Genomic DNA, 20183 nt, shown 5'->3' with positions numbered 1-20183 from the left:
TAGTGTTTTTCCAAAAATATTTTCTTAATTTGAAAATTATAATTATGTTATATTATGTCTATCATTTTCATGTTAGATATTAGTTAAGTAAGTAAAAAGTAAAAGTAAAGTTCCCCTTTGAGACCTTGCAATCAATAGAGCAGATGATGTTTCTTTGGCTGACAGTTGATGAGGGTGTCATGTGACCAGCACAATGACCAACCACTTTTACTTTCCCAAACTTATGTCAGGTACCCCTCAAAGTTGGGTGAATTGAGGAGCATCTTTTAAATTCAGAAATTTAGGGTTAAGGTTAGATTTGATCCCACGACCCCTCAGTTTGAAAGCCTTGCACTTTTACACTCAACCACCATTTGAATAAGTAAATGTTATGAAATTAGAATTATAATGTGTTACGGGTCCTCCATTAACTTTCTACTTTACAAGTTATCTAAAATGTTTACAATTTTTTGTATGTCGTGTACAGGCCCTCCACAGAAAATATTTCGACCCCCAGACAACTGGATACATGTGGAACCTTCTGCCTTCCTGACATGATAACAAATTTCAAATATGTATGCAAGATGAAAAAAAAAGCGTGAAGAGGGCCCTTTTCAGTTGGCATTCTAGACTAGAGCCCTGTTTGCCCTGTCGACCCTTCCTGCTCGGAGGCAGTCTGCCATGGATTTTACAGTTTGGAATCGCAGGCTCTGGAAGGGTGTATCAAACTGCCTAAGGGTCGCTGGCTCTTTATTATTCCTTTCCCATGTTTGGCTATAGCTGCAAGGCAGCAGAGGTTCGAATTCAGTTCTCTTTCTGCTAGGTGGGTTGCAATCCTAGGCTTATGAGTCCCTCTTGCTAAAGCTTACTGGTTTAGGCACCAGTTACTCGCCTTCGCATGTTAGTGAAAACAGTTCCGCACAGAAAAGATCAAGAAATACACATATTTCCAGTATGTTTAGTGTTTCCAGTATATTAATTATTATTTTAATTGGTTCAAATTTGAATTTTATCAATAAAAAAAGATAGATCTCTGTAACTTGAAATGAAGCTTTAAATTACCTTTTACTCTTCAACTCACTACAGTTAGAAATTAGTGTAAAAAAAATGGAGTTGATGAATTAGCAAAATGCAATACAAGTTAGGCAGGGGGAGTTTACCAAACACCAGAAAACATAGCAAGGAGTCTACGAGACAAAAAAGTTTGTGAATCACTGATCTAAACAATGTGTCTGACATTAAACATTAAATTTGGATTGCTGTGCTATAACAGAACCTGTAGATAACCATATTGAAAAAAAAAAAAGATCTATATCTAAATTATCAATATATAAAAAAGATCACATCACAAAAGCTTTTGAGAAAAATACAGATTATTAATACATAAGTCTAAAGGAATTATTTTGGCCTATTCATTTGCAGCTGTGCATATTTGATGGTGGATATCTGGGTAATAAAAGATAATCAGATCTAGATCTAGATACAAACTAAGCCCTGGTATTTTCTTTTTATCTTTTTTTTTGTTTTGTAAGTGATGAACAGCTAGAGTGTTCCCTAATAGAAATGATATAGCCTACAATATACGCTGGATAAACTTTATGTACTTCCTCATGTGCGTTAGTGATTGGGTCTTATATGTCATTACTAGATCTATAATATACAAGTGAAATATAGAGATTTTATTTACCCCACTTGGCAGATATACATTTGATTCTTTAAAACATGACAGAGACAAGTGAATCTTCACCTCTCATAAAGTCTGATTCTGTGACTACCAAAACAAATGGCGCAGGTCAGTCTCTTTAGTTTAAGTCTGTTTTATAATAACTAACTGTCACTGGGTCAGATGGGGCCTTATTAAAGAGTACAAGAGTGGCCATCAGTATTTTATATTTTAGAACATGAAAGAACTGAACCATATGAATGATATTTATTAATTTTATGACCCAAAGTTTGAAGTACCAGAGAACATAGGAAAATAAAAGCAAGTCTGTATATAAATATAAAAAAAAATAAGTCAAAGCCAAGATCTAGAAGATTCAACACATCTTCCTGGTCATGTGGTATGCACAAAGGACTGTTGTTTCCATGGTCCTGCCCCCCCCCCCCCTTCCCTCCAGGAAGTTTGAGTTAGGATGTTACAATTTTCAATTCTGAAAGAAATTCTGAAGCATGTCAAACAAACAAACATCTGTTACACTAATTACTAATATCATAAGGAAGTCAACAAAGAGGATTCATTTCTACATGCAAAACTTAAATTTAAAAAAGAAAATGTTGGAGGATTCGCTGTATTTTTTTAATCCATGAAATAGCAAAACTTACACCAGTATATTGTTTTGAATAAATTGCTTTTAAAAGAGCTGGTATTTATTCAACTATTTATAAAGAATACACTAGAAGGAATGCTTTTTTTGTTTTACTGTATTCCTTGAACTTAATCTCTACCATTTCTGTGCACCTGGTTTTTATATTTCCAGAGCTTTATTCCCTAGATCTTGTATGCCAGACATATCAAAAAGAGATACTAGCTGTACATCGAAAGTAGCCTGAATACAATTTAGATTTTGATAATCTAAATAGTCAAAGGAAGATAATTATCAATGAATGTAACATGTAAGCTAATATGCACTTCAGTTAGATTTAATTCCATTGACTCTAAATTTTTGGTTTTGCCAACATGCATACCATGTTGTACCATAACTGTATTTTATTGTGTGTTTAATTTCAAAGCTATAACTTATTTTAAAATAAATGTGTAAACAAAGAGACACATTTCTCTTTTTAGTTTTAGTTTCCCTTTCAGACCCTCTTAAGATGTGACCCATTCGTTTCCTCTACAATCCAAAGATCTGCATCTCTATTTTTCTTTGAACATCTCCCAGAGTTTGGTATCTTCTACTTTGTCATACCACTGTATTACAAGATTTGTTAAATGGTGATATCACTTTTTTGCATATTAATAAAAATTCAATGAAATAGTAATCAGTAATTTTATATTTTGTTAGTTTATTTTTTAATTTGTAATGCGGATGTGTCACATTAGACATTTTGTTTCAGATGCCATACAAAACGATACTGTTGATTCACCATTGGCTATTGTACCACTGGGTGCTACTGCAGTCAAAAATAAAACAGAAGAAAAAGAAAAGTTTGCTTTTCGACGCTTGACCAGAAGAAATAAATTGGTCATAGTTCTATTGTCCATGGCTAATTTCTTTACTGGATGTGGCTACTCTTTGCTGGCTCCATTTTTTCCACAAGAGGTGAGAGGGAGGTAACATCTGAATTAACTATTGGTACAAGGGAAAGAAATTGTACTTTACTGATGTGGTAGCATAAGCTGAATTAGTCCCCTTTATAGGTCACTGCTTTGAAACAAACATAACTATTAAACCTTCGTTAGTCATAACCACTAGCAGAGTGGTTCCCTTTTCAGACCTTGTGGTCTATGGGGCAGATGATGTTAAGATCATCTGTTTCTGTGGCCTGCGGTTAACAAGGGTGCCATGTTGCCAGCACAACGACCAACCACCTTTACTTTTCCCCAGCTAATGTCAGGTACCCATTAGAGCTGGGTGAACTCAGAGGCACCAGAAGATCTGGAAATTAAAAATACCAGTCTTCACCCAAATTTGAACCCAGGACCCCAGCTTGGAAGCCAAAGGCTTTACCACTCAGCTACCACGCCTCCAGCAGAGTGGTTAGAATGTCAGATTAACTAGGCGTGAGCCATGAGTTCGAATTCAGGTCGTCCCCCCCCCCTTTTTTTTTATTTAGGCATATTAATTTTTTTGTGTAAATGAATTTGAAACCCAAATACAGTAAATTCAGACAGATATTCCTTTCTTTCTTCCCCCCCCCCCCCTTTCCCATTTTCTCAACTGGTAAGTAATAGGATCATGAGTATGACATAGTTTAAACAAAAAAAAATTGGTAAATATATTTCTAATCACACAGATTTATTTTTGTTGGTCTAGATCTGTTACAAATTTAATTCCATGACTGATCTAAATTAATTGATACAATTATAGTTCATATAAGCTTTGTTTCTTAAAAAAATATTTTTAATGTTTTTCTTGGTTGTTTTTTTTTATTGGCGTTTTTATTGTACAAGGCAATACTAAAAGATATGACTTTATATATTTTATGCTAGAAAATCCTGAACCTAAAATAAAAACATAGTAAAAACTTGTATACATCATGTCACTGTAGAATAACTGCCTCAATACTTTATTCAAGTTGTGAAAGTTATCTAGTTATAATAATTGTATTTTAATAAGATAATATAGTTTAACTTAGAGTTGTTGTGGAACTCATATATAACAATCTGTTACCTAAGTTTAACTTTTTATTTTTGTCTATCTATATAATGGTTATAATAAAATATACGATAAGTTTTAACTTCCCATTGCAGGCTGTTGCTATCAGTTTTTAAGATAAGTTGTTTAATTTTGTGTTTACAGGCAGAGTATAAAGGTGTCTCCACAACAGTTACAGGATTAATTTTCAGCCTATTCCAGCTAGTTATCTTTATCTCCTCTCCAATTTATGGAAACTTTGTAAGGATATTTTACAACTTTTTATAATGATGTATTGTTTACATTGGCACTTAATAACCCAATAAGCCAAATATATTTAACTAGGCTGCATGCTGGCAAAGGGAATAAAAACTGCGCTTATCCAATCATCATCTTGATGATGAAGCAGCCACAGAGAGTGCATTCATACAGTGTGGACGCAACAACAGAACTTTGTAGGCCTACATTTCTTTAATCAAGAAAAAGACAGTTGTAGCAATAAATGGGGTCTGGTGGCTGAGTGGTAAACCATTTGGCTTCCTAACCAAGAGGTTTCTGGTTCAAGTCCCAGTAAAATCTTGATATTTTTAATATTGGGACCTAGTCTAGCTTGTGGGTGCTGTGAGTGTACCTAACTCTAATGGCTACTTGACATTAGTTTTGGAAAAGTAAAGTTGTGCTGGCCACATAACATTCTTGTTATTCTTGTATAAGTTCATTTAATTGTATTTGGGCAGTTTTTTTTCTTTGTTGTATTTTCTCTATTTTTCTTTTCAAACCCCAATTATGATAGCCCCGAATTTTTACAAACTCTGGCACCTCGGTACTAAAGTTTTCTGTACTCTACTGTAATAAAATTCAATAATGTTTTTCCATTTAGAGTTTATTAAGGTCTTATATTGGGATCACAAAGCATTGAGAATTATCCTCAAATTTCACTTAAAAACTTCAGTTTCTCACACTCACCTCCATGTTAACATGTAGTCATCAGCTCAACAACTTAAGTCATAATGCTTGTAAAATGTTTTACATTGTTTCGGATGTTCCTTCAGAGTTGAAGATAGTTTACTTCCTAGTCCAAACCTCCCGCAGGACGACGGGGGATGGGAGCAGGCAGGGTTTGAACCCTCGACCGTCGATAAATCAGAACGACAGTTCAGCGCGCAAACCGCACGTCCAGGCAGCCATCCTTTTTTGATGCTTTTTTTGATGATATATGGAATGAATCCAGTGATTTTAACTGTAACATCATAACTGTGTTTCAAATGGTTAATATCAACCTCCACCTGACTTTTGAATATTGAAACCAACTTTTACTAAGTTAGATCAGTTTGTCCCTTTTTATGTAGGCTATAAGTAATCGCATCTTTTGAATAATATGCATGACAACAGCATATCAAATGTTTAGTTTAATAATTTTTCATTGACCCTGACTTAAGTTTTATATTTATAGCCTACAATAATATTTTAATACCTATGCCTCTTTTCTAAATAGCTGACAAGAATTGGTCCAAAGTTTTTGTTTGTTTCTGGCATATTAGTTGGAGGATCTTGTTCTATTTTATTTGGGTAAGGTTTGACTATCAAAACTTTCATTTAAGTTAGGTTAGTTTCTTGTTTATTTTTTAGGAAGCTTTTGTCCCTCTTTATTGAAGCTAAAAAGATCACATAAATAGTAATAACATGTGACAATACAAAATAACAAAAAAAAAGGGTATTAATTAGCAATGTAAATAGTTTCAACCATAATAATATATAATAATTCCTAATGTGCAAAAAACAGTACATCATAAAAAAAAATTCTCATCAAATAGCAGTCAACATTTAAAAACCTATGCTGCATGATCTGGAGAACACTTTTGATGAATTCAAATAAACATTTTTGTCACTGACATATAAAATGAAAAACTTCATTTCAACATTTGTCATCATTTTCAGGATTTGATTCAGTTCTGTAGGATTGGTCAAGAATGAGTAGCATAAATCGTTAATTAATTAAGGGTATATAACTGAAACTGTCTCTTATTTTCCTTTTACACTTGGTGTTTGTTCTTTCACTAACATTTGTTTTGTTTTTTCAAACAGTATCCTTGATAGAAGTCCATCAGGCTTGCCTTTCATTATCATCTGTTTTGCTTGCCGAACTGTTGAAGCATTAGGACTCTCTGCTCTAATAACCTCATCTTTAGCAATCATCTCAAATGAATTTCCTAAACATGTAGCCACTGTCTTTGTAAGTTTCATCTTCTCATGTTGTAAGTATTGTTGTGAGCATTTTACAATAAAACTATTTTTCTGAGGCCACATTTTCATTGATAAAAGGCAGTCAAGAGTTTTGGTTTGCTAGATGTTAAAACCTTTTTTTTTTAAGCGATCAAAATCTAATGAGTTTTTGAAAGTAGGAAATACGAAGTTGCCAAATAGTTTTATCTAATACAAATTGGAACCCCCCTACATTTTATTGTATTGTAAAATTGTATCCTCACATTCTAAAAGTAGAAAACTTCAGCAAGGCCACAGCCTCTGTATTGTAATGTTATTTTTAAAGGCATTATAGTTCATTATGTCAAAATAACTATTTGCAATTATCTATTAAACTTTGTCCTATGTTTATTATCTTTCTTAGGGTTTTTTAGAAACAACTTATGGTATAGGTCTAATGGCTGGACCAGCTATAGGTGGATTTCTTTATGAGGTACTATTAAAAGTTTTATCTACAACTTATTAAACCAAAGCAATTTGCAAACATTATATTATTACAATGGGGTTGTTCCGAATCTCTGACCTACTTTTTAAAAAAGTTACATGGTTATGTTATAAACAATGGCTAAACCATGTTATTTCCATTACTTTTCAACTGCTAATGTCACAAGATATTCACCTTTTTTAACATGTTTAAGTCAACTGAATAAACTTACGGATAATTCAATTATTCAATCAACAGCTGCTAAAATTAGTTTTTTTGCTCTAGTATATCTCAATGTAACTTAACTATTCAACCATTGAGATACAGGCATTATATAGGCTTACTAGCCTCTGTCATGAATACTATGATATTATGATGCAACTAACAATATGTATGTTTGTTCTAAACCCATTTAAATAATCTGACTGTAAGGTTCTATGTTTGTTTGTTTATTTTTTGTGAAATCTATATCTGCAATAACATCAGAAATACGTCAGATGTTTTTACAAATTATCTTGCAAGATTAAAAAAAAAAGACTGGGCGTAAACTACAAACACAAAAACATACATTTTGTATATGTAGTAGTTGAAACATTGTTATATGGTTATTGACATAAACGTCAACTATTATTTAGTTATGTCTTTCATATAGCAGTAGTTCCTGATATATTATGCACATCGATCACATTAGAAACTATTAAAAATGTGTGTGTTTTATGCACAAGGAAAAACACATGGCAGTCTTTTCACCATTTATAGCAACTAGTCGACATATAGAGACATATCACATGCTAGACTAGGCCTATCTGACCAATCCAGCACACGCTAACGTTATAGCTGTTGATTTTAGGGCAGAGTGTGGGGTGTGGATGAATATGTTAAAGCTTTTTTCTAGGGCTGATTACTCGAATGCTCTGTAAGTATATTATAGTCCCTCTAGATCAAGAAATCTAGATCTCAGTATGGCAAACTATAGGATCTATAGGCCAATGCTTCCAAACCATCTGTCAAATGTTTAACTATCTGTTTAAGTTGAAACTATAAAAAGATGGATATCTAGATTCTCCTGTTATTAACTAATTATAGTTGGCACTAACTAATAATTAAAACCACCATATATTGTCCTAAAACGCTTTAGATTTCTACTATAGACTAACAAAAACTAAGCACAGAGCGAGATGTAAACACAACAATCAAATGAATCTGAAGAAATTAGTAACAACTCCATTAAAACTTGTTCAGATTAGTTTATTATTTTAGCTCTCATGTTTATGTTTGTAATGTTATCACAGCACCTTGAGCCTACATTTTGTTTGTTAACAGCGCTCTATAAATTAAATTATTATTATTATTATTAAAACGATTTTCCTCATAACAGGCTGGTGGCTACAGTTTACCTTTCTTTGTGATTGGTGCTGCAATTTTAGCTAATGGCATGTTGATGTTTTGCATTCTTCCAGCTCCACATGGTAACAGCTTTGTTAAACTACTTATGTTTAATTAATATAAGTTAGTAGTAATTTTCAACAATTGTAAGTTTTATTTAATAGAAAGTAGTAGTTTTAATAAATGTTGAAGTATTTTTTCTATTTGTTTCATTTTTTTCTTCTTTCAGATGGTAATTTTGAAAGAAAAGGCAGCATACTGAAATTATTGATGAGTCCTATTGTATGGTTTTCTTCAATCGGCATATTAGCCAGTAGTATAGCCATTGTGTACCTTGATCCAATTTTTGCTAATTATTTGAAAGAGGTGAATATAGTTTTACTTCTTTAATAATTTTTTGGGTGTGGTGGATGTCTGAAACAATGCTTTGCTTCTGAACTGAGAGGTTTCAGGTTTGAATCTTGATGAAGACTGGGATTTTGAATTTCAGGATCTTCTGTAAAGGGCACCTGACTTATTCGGGAAAGTAAATCTGGTTAGTAAATAGGATAGACACCCGTATTTACCTCGGCCATAGAATCAGAAACAGATTACCTTTACATCAGCTGAATCATAGATCACAAGGACTGGAAAGGGTACTTAAGTTTTTTTTTTAAATTAGGGTTATATAAATTTTTAATGGCTTTTTAAATTAAAGATGTGAATCTTTAAATGAAAAGATTAGTTATGAGTAATATTTGTAATTTGCAGATGAATGCAAGTATTTTATTTTTGTCAATTGAATTTCATTTTTTTTACATAAATGTTCTCTACTTTTCGTTTTATTTCAGTTCAATTTATCCACATCTACAATAGGCTTGTTATTTGTCATATCACCTGGCCTTTATGGATTAACATCACCTCTATGGGGCTATATTAGTGACAGAACAGTAGGTTCTTCAGACTTGATAACTTTTTAGGCATTAAATAGCTCTCAAATTAGAAAATACAAGTAATTGTATTTTTCACCAACTTTAAAACCCATTTTATTTTTTACTAACTGTGACCTGCATGATTGATAAATTGATTTTATGTGTAATAAGTACTATTTAAAATACTGAAGATATAAAAGGCAGATTCATTATAAAACAATAATAAAAGGCAGATTCATTATAAAATAAAAGTAAGGAAATAATTTATTCCAAATAGTTATGACTCATTTGATTGACAGTCTTACTAGTCTAGGAATGCTTTTTTTATATTTAAAATATTTCCTTTATTATTAACATTGAACCAGTGCTCCATGAAACATGTCCAAATCTTAATGACTTGAGTAACATGCTGGACTACATATTAGGTATTGAATTAACAAATTGGTTTTAAAAAGTTGAAATTTGGTCTTTGGGAGTTTACAATCAGTAGATTACAATCAGGTAATCTGCTTTTGTAGCCATGGTTGCCAACCGTTTGCATAAATGTGTTAAAAATATGGCAAACAGTCATCTCCCCTACTAAAGAGCCTCCAGTGTTTGTTACTATAAATAGTGGATAGGCCTAGTTCTAAAATTGTTGTATTTTTATGAAAAAACTGCTTGCATAAGTGATTTTAAAAAATTAGATTTTTCGCTTTTAGAAAAGAAAAAAGTAGCCGTTGCTTTTTGAATGGACTAAAATATTATGATGTCGGATTTTTTATATCTTTTCTAGTTTACGATATCTCAACATGACGGACAGATGGACAGACATTTCACTCAAAACTAATAGCATCTTTTTTCCCTTTCATGGGTGCTAAAAATTAAACTTAATTTGATTCATGTTTGTTTTTCAAAATGGTGTTTTCTATCCTATTCATAGGGATATAATCCTCCGATGATAATTCTTGGCAACTTTATGTGTGGAATAGCATTTCTTCTGATAGGACCAGCTCCATTTCTGTCTTTTTTACCTGTGTAAGTTGGTTTCTTTAAATAAAATTTGTCCCTTGTCAGCAAAAAAAAATTTTTTTTTATAAGCAGGCTGTGAGTTTTCCATTGTTTGGATTGTAGCCAGAGCATGATAAAAACTCACCTTGCTCTGGCTCCAATCCAAAAAAATGGAAATGGAAAAGTTGTTTGAGTGCTGGGACAAGTCCCAAATGGCCAGTGGAGTCTGGGAGTGCATGAGACGCCCTGACTGCACTTCCCCATGGTGGAGGCTGTCCAGGCAGAGCAAGCACAGTGCAGGATTTATTAAAAGAAATGTTTACATATCAAACAAGAGGCACATGTCTTATTCTCAGTTGTTAGGGAATTGTAAAAGAATGTCCCAAAATCATCATTAATTTTTTCATTTCAGAAGCATTGTACCTGATTGAATTATTGGTCATTTGATACAGGAGTTATTCTTGTTAAACTGAGTGTTGATTTCAACTTGTCGATTTCAATTCATCTTTGTAGGAAAATCACTTATTTATTTATACTATAAATGGTGACTCCTCAGCAGAAGTCAATTTGTGTGCTTGAGTGTGAAAACAAATGCCATTGTCTCAGTGCAGCTTTTAGAACACTTGAAATAAAAGCTTGAAATTAGATACAACACTTGTGTCCAACTTGGTATCAATTGTTTTTTTTTCTTTTTAAATTCTTTCTCTCCATAATTATTTTCTTTGTTTCGATAGTATCATTTGTTTTGGTCATTTGTATTTCACTATATCCTGTTATGATTAAACTTCAATAACTTATTTTGTTTATCAGAAAAAAATATATTTGGTATTAAATTGTTAGAGAAAGCATGCTCTTTTTACACAATACAAATTAAAGTTTATAAATCCAAAAATCCATTTAGATTAATGGGGGCCAAATCAACATTGGCATCATCAATTAGGAGAGAATGAGTTAAATGTAGCAAAATGGTTTTCGCACATTCTTTTTCCATCGCCCTGTTATTATAACTAAAGAGCTACATAAAGTTTCATCTCTCTGAATGCACTTAATGTCTTTTTATTTCATAGCAAGTTGTGGGTCATTATTATTGGTCTTGTCATCTCAGGAACTTTCTTTGGTGCCACTGTTGTGCCTTCTATGAAATGTTTACTGATTGGTGCTTTGTAAGTCCAACAGTTTTTTGTTGTTTTTTTGAGGAAAAGGTTGATGTATAAATTTTTCTTTGTAAATGTTAATTGAAATTTACAAAATAAATGTATTCTTACATTTCAAGCATGTATTTTAAAACTAAAAGGAATTATAGTTAATTTCAAAATGGTTATATTTTCTCTGATTGCTTTATTTAAAAAATGCTAAGATTTGAATATTTACAATATGTTTTTGTTTTTGTTTGCCTCTTTTGTTTTACATTTAACAGGGAGGTTGGTTTTGAGGACAACTTGGACACAAATGGAGTTGTTTCAGGGCTGTTTGTCTCAGTATTCTCCATAGGGTAACAATATTTTTACCAGAAGTTTTACCTTCCCTTTTATCAACTCACTCCATCTGTATGTCAGTTTGGTCCAAATCTTTTACACATTTATTCTCCCATTCTTGAATCAAGTTAAACTTTTTCACAATTATTCATTGTTGATGACAACATAATTTTATTTTTATGGAAAATGTACTAAATTATACCAAATAATATATTTCACAAGCAGAAGTAGAAATGTATATAGGGAATGTTTGAATATTACATAACACCTAAAATCACCTCTTTTTACCACCACCTCCCCCCATATAACAAATCATCCTCCCTCTCCTGTAGAGTAACATAACAAGAAAATTCAAATTTGTTTATTATCAATTTCCCAAATTACATTTTTCATCATGGTATTTATAGAAATAATGAGCAAAGAATCTACTTCTATTGGCGCTTTGATGACATATTCAGTTTTTTCACCCATTGAGTTGAGTGGCCACCGAATGAAACATGGAGTATCTTTCCATTAATATTTTTAAAAAAACTATGTGTCATTGCTTTCTTATTGTAATTAAACAACAACCAACTAATTAAAGTAATAAACTCGTGTAGCTTTAATTAATATCAATCTCCAGCACTTAATTCACTACTAAGTTTCTATCTCAAAACCTATACCAATAGGCCTAGATGTTTAACTGTCATTCTCCATTACCTATCTACCTTTGTTTTAGAAAATTCTGCAGAAAAAGACATTTTCACTTGTTCATTCATCCCATTCAACCCCTGGACAGTTACAGAACAGGGCGTTACTTAAGGGTGACACTTAAGCTCCATGACAAACATTTGAATTTATTCTGCAATTCTTTCATAACACTGTGGTAAGTGAAAGTTACACCAACAAAAGTTAAGGAACCACTGTATTTGTTAATAAAAATAATTAAAATATATAAAGCGCATTAACAAACACAATGTAGGCTGAATGTGCTGCGATAAGATAAAATACATAAAATGGCAAAGTGATCTAAAAAAGTTTTATTTTATTTGAAAATTTTTTTGTTACATAACAAATCTTCAGACCCCCCTCCCCCCTTGTAACAAATTTTTATAACCATCCCCCTTTAACTGTTTTGTAGTATCTGAATGTTCCATATCATATATAATCTTAAAGTAGATTATCCTTTTTTACAAAGCTTATATCAACTCACTCTGTCTGTCTGGTAAAATGTGTGTACATGTTATTTCTCCCACACCCATTCTCAGATGAAGCTGAAACTTTGCACAATTATTCATTGATATAGACAAGACATGAATCAATAAAAGGAAAGTAACCAATTAGACAGTTACTGGCAATTCATTATTTTGTTTATTAGCAACAAGAGAAACTAATACTTTAATTCACAGATGTGGAAAAATTTGTTGGATTTAGTCCCCTTAAATAATTGTTAACGCTATTTCTCTCTCTCACATTCTCTTATCAAGTTGATACTTTTTGAAACAATTATTTATTTTACCTAGCAAAACATGAATCAGTAAAAAAAAATATTCAAATAGTCAATTAATTATTGGTAATTAATTATTTTGTTTCATATTGAATAAGGGAAATAGCTTGTACATTATTGGTAGACATAGTTTAAAGGACATAGTTCTTCCCCATTAGATAACATTGTTTTTTAAATAGGATTTTTAAATATTTTTCTTTAAGTCAAGATTGCAAACACAGCACAATATGTCTTTTTCTCTAAGATAAGAAGATACTTAGCAATAAAGATTTAGTTCACTGCTGTATCCAAAGTCATGGCTTCATTTGTTTTCATATTTCATTTCATTTCCTCTTACCTTTAGTACTACCCCCTTTTAAAAATTGGTCTTGAAGTGTGTTCTGTTTCTGTTTGTATTCCTTTTAGAAATGACACTATATCAAGAAAGCAAACATAATGCCCTTACTCCATACCAACATTGCTTTAGGAAACATAAATTATGTGAAACACAACACTAATAGGATTTTTTTTAAAGGTTTAGATAATAATGAGCTTATAGATGCTATCCTATTAGATTTTTCTAAGGTTTTTGACAAAGTTCACCACCATACCTTGCTTAAAAAATTAAACTAGTATGGCATTTAATGGTTCATTACATCTATAGATTCAGGATTTTCTGATAGGGAGAGAACAAATTGTAATTATAAATATCTGTAAATTAACACCAATAACAGTAAACTCAGGTGTACCTCAAGGAACAGTCGTAAGCCCACTACTGTTTATTTACATAAATGATCTACCAAAGTGCATTAGTTCGGTAACAAAAGTCAGATTGTTTGCTGACAGTTGCATAATATATAGAATAATAAAAACAACACAAGATACAGACATTTTACTAAGAGAAATAGATGAATTACAGAAATGGGAATCAAATTAGAGCATGTCTTTCCACCCTGAAAAATGTCAGTTATTAAAAGTAATAAAAAAACTAAAAGAAAGAAATAATGCTTGTCTTATTCATGGTAAAACAGTAACACAGGCTAAAACTGCAATATACCTGGGATCTTATATTAAATGAAAAACTATCATGGAATTCCCATATTGATGAAACGATTAAAAAAATCAAAGAAAGCATTAGAGTTTATTAAAAGAAATTTCTATAAATAAAAAAAGAGCATAAAACTAAAATGTTTTATAACTTTGGTTAGGCCAATAATAGAATATACGTCCTCTGTTTGGGACCCCTCAACTCAAGAAAACATTAAGAAACTGGAAAAGACACAAAATAGAGCAGTGAGATTCATAACAAACAAATATTTACACTTGACTAGAGTTACACTTTTAGTAAAATCACTAAATTTAGAAAGCCTTCAGGATAGAAGACTTAAAAGTAAAGTAGCAATTATACATAAAACATTGAACCATAATCTTCAAATACAAAAACAAAACCTAATAAAATACTCAGAAAGACACAAACTAAAGTTACATTCTTTGTTCCATATGTTAGGACAAATTTGTACAAACCCTCCTTCTTTCCTAGCGCTATTAGAGCATGAAATGGGTTGCCTGAGTCAGCCAGGAAAACCTATGACTTGGCAGAATTTAAGTCATTAATTAACATGCATGACTATATTGACCTTGGAGCAGGCGTAGGATGTAATCATCTTCTTTTTAGAAGTAACATCTGTATTTTATAAGATAAGCAAGACAATTGACTCAATTAGCTAGACATTCCAAAACATTATTAATTAAATATACCATTCATTTAACAGTCATCTAATACATTAATCCCATATACCATTCAATTATCCAGCCATCTAAAATGTTATTAATCATTTACATTCAATTATCCAGCCATCTAAAACATTATTTATTAATCACATATACCATTCAATTACCAAGTGCACCAAGCTATTCTAAAAGCTCCTCTAAGTTCTAGTATGTCATGAGAGAAAGGTAAATTTGCTAGACTTAGGTGTATTCTGTTATAATATATTGACAATAAAATCTACTGAATTCTGCCTCTTATTTTTGAAATGTCTTTTTTTTTTTCCTCAGTTCATTTATAAGTCCAATGATGGCTGGAGTCCTGGTGGATGAAATAGGCTTTAGAAATGGGGCAATATTTGTGAGTGGGATAAATTTTTGTGTAGTAAGTACTTCAAGCCTCATTCATTTGTACCAATTACTTGAGAAGTTATAAGTATTTATTTTTTGAATACCAGTACTTAGATGCAACATATATTTTTTTTAAATTTTTTAGCCTAGAAAAAGGTTAAATTTTATCTTATTTTACTAATGTTCCTTCAAAGAAGAAGATAACTATGTCCTACAATTATTTTAAAGTATCAGAGATGTTTATTTTATTCTACTAGAAAAGTTTGTATAAATAATGACAACAACATAGCTGCTAGAAATGTTTTTGTAAACTTTGGCTTAAAATTTAGGTTATTTCACATTAAGAATTGTTCATAACCTTTATTTGCACAATTTCTTTGGTTTGTTGTGATAGTGTACTTATAACATAACATCTGAAGAACCATTTCATACAAACATAATTTTCTTTTCATAAACTAAACAAAGTGACATGAAGACATTACATTATATTTATTTACATAAACCTGAATTTCTATCAAATTGTTTCAGATGATTATTTCATCTATCTTTTTTACTCTACGTTGGTATAGACGTCCATCCCTTGCTGATGATGTTTATGTAAGATATGACAGTATAGTTCCTCAGGCTATGACAAATGAACGGGTAGAAATTTCTTTTTCTGCAGAGTTTTCTAAAACAAAAGGTAAATAATGTTTTACATAAACTTGGTACTAGACAATCAGACACCAAATATGGTTTAGAACATTGCTGTGGGCTTTAAAAAAATATCTCTTACTAATTTTTTGGCTGTATTTTTAATTATATAAGCAAATCTCCTTTGAAAAAAAAAACATTTGGACATGCATTTGGCTAATAAAAGATAACACCCAATCCTGTTGTTTATACACACTCATGTTTTAAACAAAAAATATAATACAGAGCTCTTAAGACATGTTAACTTTGGGGAAGGTGAATTATCAATCTGTGCTGACCTGAAAGTGAGTTAGGGGAAAACATCAGGGATATACTAAATATTGTAGCACCTTATATGAATGTTATAGTCATGCCGAAGAATCCCATTATATTAAATAGATACCAGCAAATATGGTATACATAAAACACAGACTTGTAAGTGTCCAGCACTCTGACCTTTGAGCACAACATTTTAGTTTAGGAAAGATGCTTAACAGACCTATACTATTGGATGTGTTGGAGAGTTGTGAGCATTGCTGAAAAAAATATATAGATGTAAAAGGATATCATGTAGAGAAACTAAAATTAATTTGAAGAAAAAAATATATATTTCATTATTAGGTAGGAAACTTTTCAGACTACATGCATAGAATAAATATATATTTCAGTTTCAGGAAAAATGATCTTTAATTTTCATTTAGTAAATTAATCAGCCAGGGAATGTGTTGTTTTTTTATTGATATTAAAGGCAGTTGTCCATTATTTATATATATAAAATATGCAAATATATTTTTATTTCCATTTTTTTTTTATTGTTCTATTTTCAGATAGCCATCCGTAATATAAAAAAACAGCAATTTGTTTCTGCGTGCCAATGATTTTGTTGATGTTCATTTCTTTTATCTGCCTGGTCATGTGGTATGTTCTCTGCACTGTTTTCTCCATGGTCCTGGATTTGAACCCTAACCACCTACATCCCCATTTGGTAGGAGGTTTGGGATAGAATGTAAGAATAATTTCCAAATGAACATCCAAATCAAGTTAACACAAATTACAAAGTATTCAACATCTATGCTCCGGTTTGAGTCAACATTTTTCTCTCTCAGCAATATCTCAACAAATTACAAAGTATTTAACTTCTATGCTCTGGTTTGTGTCAACATTTTTCTCTCTCAGCAATATCTCCATTTGTCTTTCATGGTTACCTGACATCAGTAGTGCTAAGGTCAGAGTTTATTCACATAACCTGCTCAATTTTTTTGGATTAGTTTTCTGTGTGCCATTGAAAAGTACACTCCTATCATGCATTGCATACTTTAGCTGGGGATTAGGATTGAATGAGATTAGATTGAAATCATGTGTTACAATTGTACCTGTTTAGTTGATGCAAACAAAGTTATGAAAATACACTGCAGGGTCCCTAAAGATTGTTTCTTATTCATTTTGTTTGTACTAAACATCAAGCCTACATAAGTTTAAATGCTTTGGAATTTTCCTTTCTTGATCTGTTGAATGTTATTCAAAAATAAAACTGTGCATCACATGTAACATAGCTGTATGTATAGACCTGATAGCCTTATGGTAATTGATCATTGTTCATATCATTTGCATTTCCTTATGGTAATTGATCATTGTTCATATCATTTGCATTTCCTTAAGAGGACTGTCATCTTTATTCCTGCTCCACTACATTCCTTGTTAACTTTGTTCCTAGTGTACAAAGACAGTAAAACTTACTTTTCATGTAAAGATAAAATTGTAGAAGCAATCAATATGAATTAAGAATTTTTAACATGATGTAAAACAATGTAAATTTATTACAAATATTTAGAAGTAATTTTCAAAAACTATTCTGTACTGTCTAATGAAGTTGCTTATATTATTTATATATTAAATATGTTTATTGGTTAAAAAGAAAGGCATAAATTGTAAGCAGTTATTTTATTTATACTTAAAATATACTAAGGGATGCTATTCAAAGCCAGGAAGACAAAGTATTTGTGCCTTGCTGAATGAAGAGTAAATAAAGTTCTTGTATTTTTTCAGATTGCATTTAAATGCCTTGTATATAGATCCTTTTAATATCTTGGACACAAACCTATTCAATGTCTTTTTTACAGAAATCTATTCATTGGTGACCTTGACATCATCTGCCCTATAGATAGCAAGGTCAGAAAAAGAAACTTTACTTCACTTTACTTACTATTTGGAGGCACGGTGGCTGAGCAGTAAAGCGCTTTGCTTCTGAACCGGGGACTGGTTTCGAATCCTGGTGAAGACTGGGATTTTTAATTTCGGGATCTTCGGGCGCCTCTGAGTCCACCCAGCTCTAATGGGTACCTGACATTAGTTAGGGAAAAGTAAAGGCGGTTGGTCGTTGTGCTGGCCACATGACACCCTTGTTAACTGTAGGCCACAGAAACAGATGACCTTTACATCATCTGCCCTATAGACCACAACGTCTGAAAGGGGAACTTTTTTTTTTACTTACTATTTATTGACTTGGACATCTATCTATTCAATGTTAGGGATATAGAGCTATTTAAGTCTTGAAATAATTTTGCAACTTACGAACTTTGTTATTGCAGTATAAATCTAAATAAAATGTGATTAAACTGTACTGTTTTTTTTTCTAAATACTCATCTAAATGTACACTTACAAGTCTCAACTCTTTAGTATTACATCATTTTAAATTTTTCACTTATTCAAAATTGCTTCTTGATTACTCATTACCTATTTATAAAAAAAAAACATGCTGTATTTTGTCATTGTTTAAAAGTTGTTTTTTTCTGCATTTTTTTTTAAAGAAAATATATTTGATTTATTTTTTGTTTATTGATGTCAGAGAAAATGTCTACAATAAATAAGTTATTAACCATATTACAATATATTATAGTGTTGTGTTTATTTTTAGAAGTATGATCAAAGTTGAAATTTTCTATATTTTACTATTACATCAATTACAGGGTGACTAGAGTTTTAAAAGCTGAAATGGCTTCCTGATAGTGTGGTATGTTTTCTGGACTGTCCTCTCAATAGTCCTGGGTTCAAATCCTGCCTGCCACCATATACCACACCCTACTGTCCTGCTAGAGGTTTGGGCTAAGATGTATTTATCTTCAATTCTTAACGAACGCACGAACAATGTTAGGAAAAAAAAGCCCAGGCTGCTAAACCAAGGTTCTTGAGTTCAAAGTCTAGTGGCAGCCACCGCCGTATTGGTAAAATTTTACCAACATATTTTGTTCCTTTAAGATGACCTAGCTCAAAGGTATACTTTGGACAAATTTGAAACAGTTTATCCACACAACATCCTTGTGAATTGTTTGCCACAAAAACAGATGGGCATTTACTTCATATTGCTGAGTAGTCAAAGTACTTTTCTCGTATTAGATTTACAGCGAAAAAAATATAATTTCAATACATAGAAGTACATACTAAACCATACATAAGGTCTTTATCATCATCTCATCATCTGTCCCTTGACTAAGTCATAGGGGTGCTGTGACAGTTCACGCAACCAAATCCCTCAAATTTTCCTGGTCAGCAGATGTTCTTATCAAGATAGAAGCTAGTCCATTCTTTTACGTTGTCCCACCAGCTTTTCTTTGGACTATCCTTTCTTCGTGCTCCCTCCACTGTACATTGAATGATGAATTTTGACAGTGAGTCATGTCTTACAATAAGACCGAACCTGCTCAACATTCATCTCTTCACAGTATTGAGGAATTCCTTCTTTTTGCCAGCCAGAATAAAAAAAAAGTAATATGTTTCCCTTCCAGACCATGCAGTCTATAGGACTGATGATTTAAAGGTCATCTGTTTCTGTGGCCCATAGTTAACAACATGGTTAAAATTGGGCCAGCACAACGACCAATCGTCTTTACTTTTCCTCAACCAATAGCTGGGTGGAATCAGATGCACCTGGACCCCTTATATAATGATCATGGGTACGGCGCACAATGAGATTTTGTGTGCCATGGTTGCTATGCTAATGATTAGATCTACTTTTCATGAGTAGTGTCTTTAAACAAAAGTAATTATTATTAAATGATTTGTTAGTATGATTTATGTCAGAAGTCACAACTGTGTCAAGTCCCTATAGTCCACCGTGATTATTTGCCCTACAACTTAGATAACATTTTACAACTTTTTATTGGATCTTTTTGTTGGATCGAGATATTGTAAAGAAATTAGAT

General features: G+C 31.9%; 1 protein-coding gene across 2 annotated transcripts; it reads left to right on the top strand.

Annotated features, from left to right (window-relative positions):
* Nucleotides 1-99: 99 nt before the first annotated feature.
* LOC106068085 (MFS-type transporter SLC18B1-like) lies at nucleotides 100-18729 on the top strand. 2 transcript variants are annotated; one of them, XM_056015610.1, is made up of 17 exons: nucleotides 100-1771; nucleotides 2460-2595; nucleotides 3040-3245; nucleotides 4446-4541; nucleotides 5776-5849; nucleotides 6366-6513; nucleotides 6907-6975; nucleotides 8345-8435; nucleotides 8582-8718; nucleotides 9183-9281; nucleotides 10186-10280; nucleotides 11321-11416; nucleotides 11671-11745; nucleotides 12447-12593; nucleotides 15252-15345; nucleotides 15840-15993; nucleotides 16811-18729. In XM_056015610.1, the coding sequence occupies exons 2-17, from the start codon at nucleotides 2583-2585 to the stop codon at nucleotides 16822-16824; spliced, it is 1608 nt and encodes a 535-aa protein (XP_055871585.1). In that variant the 5' UTR covers nucleotides 100-1771; nucleotides 2460-2582; the 3' UTR covers nucleotides 16825-18729. The 2 variants fall into 2 exon arrangements, with proteins under 2 accessions (XP_055871585.1, XP_055871584.1); XM_056015609.1 differs by lacking the exon at nucleotides 2460-2595 and having other exon boundaries at nucleotides 16811-18728.
* Nucleotides 18730-20183: the final 1454 nt, after the last annotated feature.

This window comes from Biomphalaria glabrata, chromosome 17, assembly GCF_947242115.1.
Source record: "Biomphalaria glabrata chromosome 17, xgBioGlab47.1, whole genome shotgun sequence".
Taxonomy (NCBI): domain Eukaryota; kingdom Metazoa; phylum Mollusca; class Gastropoda; family Planorbidae; genus Biomphalaria; species Biomphalaria glabrata.
This window is presented reverse-complemented; position numbering and strand designations above follow the sequence as displayed.